The sequence below is a fragment of the Penaeus monodon genome, chromosome 14, assembly GCF_015228065.2.
Source record: "Penaeus monodon isolate SGIC_2016 chromosome 14, NSTDA_Pmon_1, whole genome shotgun sequence".
Taxonomy (NCBI): domain Eukaryota; kingdom Metazoa; phylum Arthropoda; class Malacostraca; order Decapoda; family Penaeidae; genus Penaeus; species Penaeus monodon.
The window spans coordinates 13,346,032-13,347,976 of record NC_051399.1 but is presented as its reverse complement, the minus strand read 5'-3'; the positions used below and the strand labels follow the sequence as shown (position 1 = coordinate 13,347,976).

At 55.0% G+C, this 1,945-nt stretch overlaps 1 protein-coding gene across 1 annotated transcript in view; it reads right to left on the bottom strand.

Moving 5' to 3' along the window:
• Positions 1–1,702, bottom strand: part of LOC119580585 — a 3,135-nt gene extending 1,433 nt beyond the window's left edge. Inside the window, exons 1-3 of the mRNA XM_037928696.1 lie at positions 1,614–1,702; positions 1,362–1,565; positions 1–1,328 (exon numbers count right to left, since the gene is read on the bottom strand). The exon at positions 1–1,328 is cut by the window's left edge and continues 1,433 nt beyond it. Coding sequence (XP_037784624.1) covers positions 1–1,328; positions 1,362–1,565; positions 1,614–1,702 — 1,621 coding nt within the window. The remainder of the gene's footprint in view (positions 1,329–1,361; positions 1,566–1,613) is intronic.
• Positions 1,703–1,945: the final 243 nt, after the last annotated feature.

The following is a 1,945-nucleotide window of genomic DNA, read 5'->3' as shown; positions in this document are numbered from 1 at the left end:
TGCCATCTTTTCCTGGAGCTTTGCCGCAGGCTAGGGAGTCGATAGCCTTGCTCAGTTCATCTACGGAGGGTGGAGCGTCTAGCTCCTCCATGACAGGGAGGCTGGCGGTGTTCTCGGCAGCTGCGGCTGTGACCACGTTCTCTCTTGAGTAGAGCTCCTGGTAGTGTTCAGCCCATCTCTCCATCTGCTTGCTGCGGTCTGTTATGATGTCGCCGGCAGTTGATTTCAGGGGCGCGATCTTGTTTATGCTTGGGCTGAAGGCCTTCTTCATGCCTTCATACATGCCACGAATATTGCCACAGTCATCAGAGAGCTGGATACTCTCACAAAGGTTGATCCAGTAGTCATTTGCGCAGCGCCGAACGATCCGTTGGGCGTCGTTCCTGGCCTTCCTGAGTGCAGCGAGTGACTTCACAGAAGGCTCCCTCTTGTGATTAATGAGGGCAGCTCTCTTGGCCTCAATTGCTGGCTCTAGTTCAGCAATGCCGGCTTCGAACCAATCCGGGTTCTGCCTCTCTCTCTTGCCGAAGGTGTCCATTGCAGAGTTGTAGATGAAATCACGGATGTGACTCCACCTCTCTTCAGTGTTGCCACCAGGGCAGTTTTTGAGGGCATCCTCAATGGAATTGGTGAAGCACTCGCACAGGTCTGGGATTGCCGTCTTGCTGGTGTTAATGCGGGGACGACCTTCCTGCTTAGATTGGTGGATCCGTTTGGGTTGGAGACGGATTTTACTGCCGACCATGGAGTGGTCAGTGTCGCAGTCAGCACTGTGATAGCTGCGTGTGGTGAGAACACAGTTCAGTGAAGGTCTCCGAATGATGACGAGATCCAGCTGGTGCCAGTGGCGAGATCTGGGATGCCGCCAGGACACTCGGCGATGCGGCTTGGTGGCAAAGAATGTGTTGGTTATGCATAGGTCGTGGTAAGAGCATAACTCAAGAAGCCTCTGTCCATTTTCGTTCATCTTGCCGATGCCGAAGTGACCGATGCAGCTGGGCCAGGAGTCACGGTCGGAACCCACTCGGGCATTGAAGTCGCCGAGCAGGTATAGTTGTTCCATGGCAGGGATGTCTCTGATGGTGGTGTCAAGCTCCTCGTAGAACTGGTCCTTGGTCTCGGCTGAAGAGCAGAGTGTGGGAGCGTAGATGCTCAGGATGTTCGCTGGGCCTGAGAAGGTTGACAGGCGGAGAGACAAGATGCGGGCGGAACCAGTGGATGGTGGTTCTACAGTGGACAACAGAGAATTCTTCACTGCGAATCCAACGCCATGCACTCTTGGTTCCTCGGGTTTCTTGCCCTGCCAGAAGAACGTGTAGTTCTGTTCTCTGAGGCTGCCGTTTGATGCAAGTCTGGTTTACTGCAGCGCAGCAATGTCAATGTTCAGCCTTGTGAGCTCGCGGTCGATGATGGCTGTTTTTCTTGAGTCATTGACCTGTTGTAGGTCGCTGGAGAGGCCAGGACACATTGTCCTGACATTCCAGCTTGCTAATCGCAAGATTGGTGGTCTTCTTTTTCTGTCTTTGCCTGGTGCAGGGTTTGCAGTCTGCTTGTCGGTCTTTTTCCTAGCTCAAAGCACCCATTTAAGCAGGCAGACTGTGGCGGGTCAGCACCTTACTGGCTGGGGGCTGCCCAGCTTGAGGCGGGCGGTAGCTGACCAGTGGGGCTGTGATGGTCCCTCCCACCGTCGGAGACAACCCATAGCGCCTGGACCTACGCCAATCAGTCCTGGCTTATAACTCGTAACTGCTGTCTCCCGTGTTGTTTTAGACACTGTGGACAGCGGCACTGGAGTGACCTCTCCAGGGCGCAGGCCTGGGCAAAGTGTATGGAGATCCTGGGATGCCCACTCGTCAGAATCCCCCTCTCGGCCTCGCTGGTGTAGTCCAAAGGAGCGCAGAGCAATACGTTTGGCACCAGCTTGGCTGCAGGAGCTGCCAGAAGG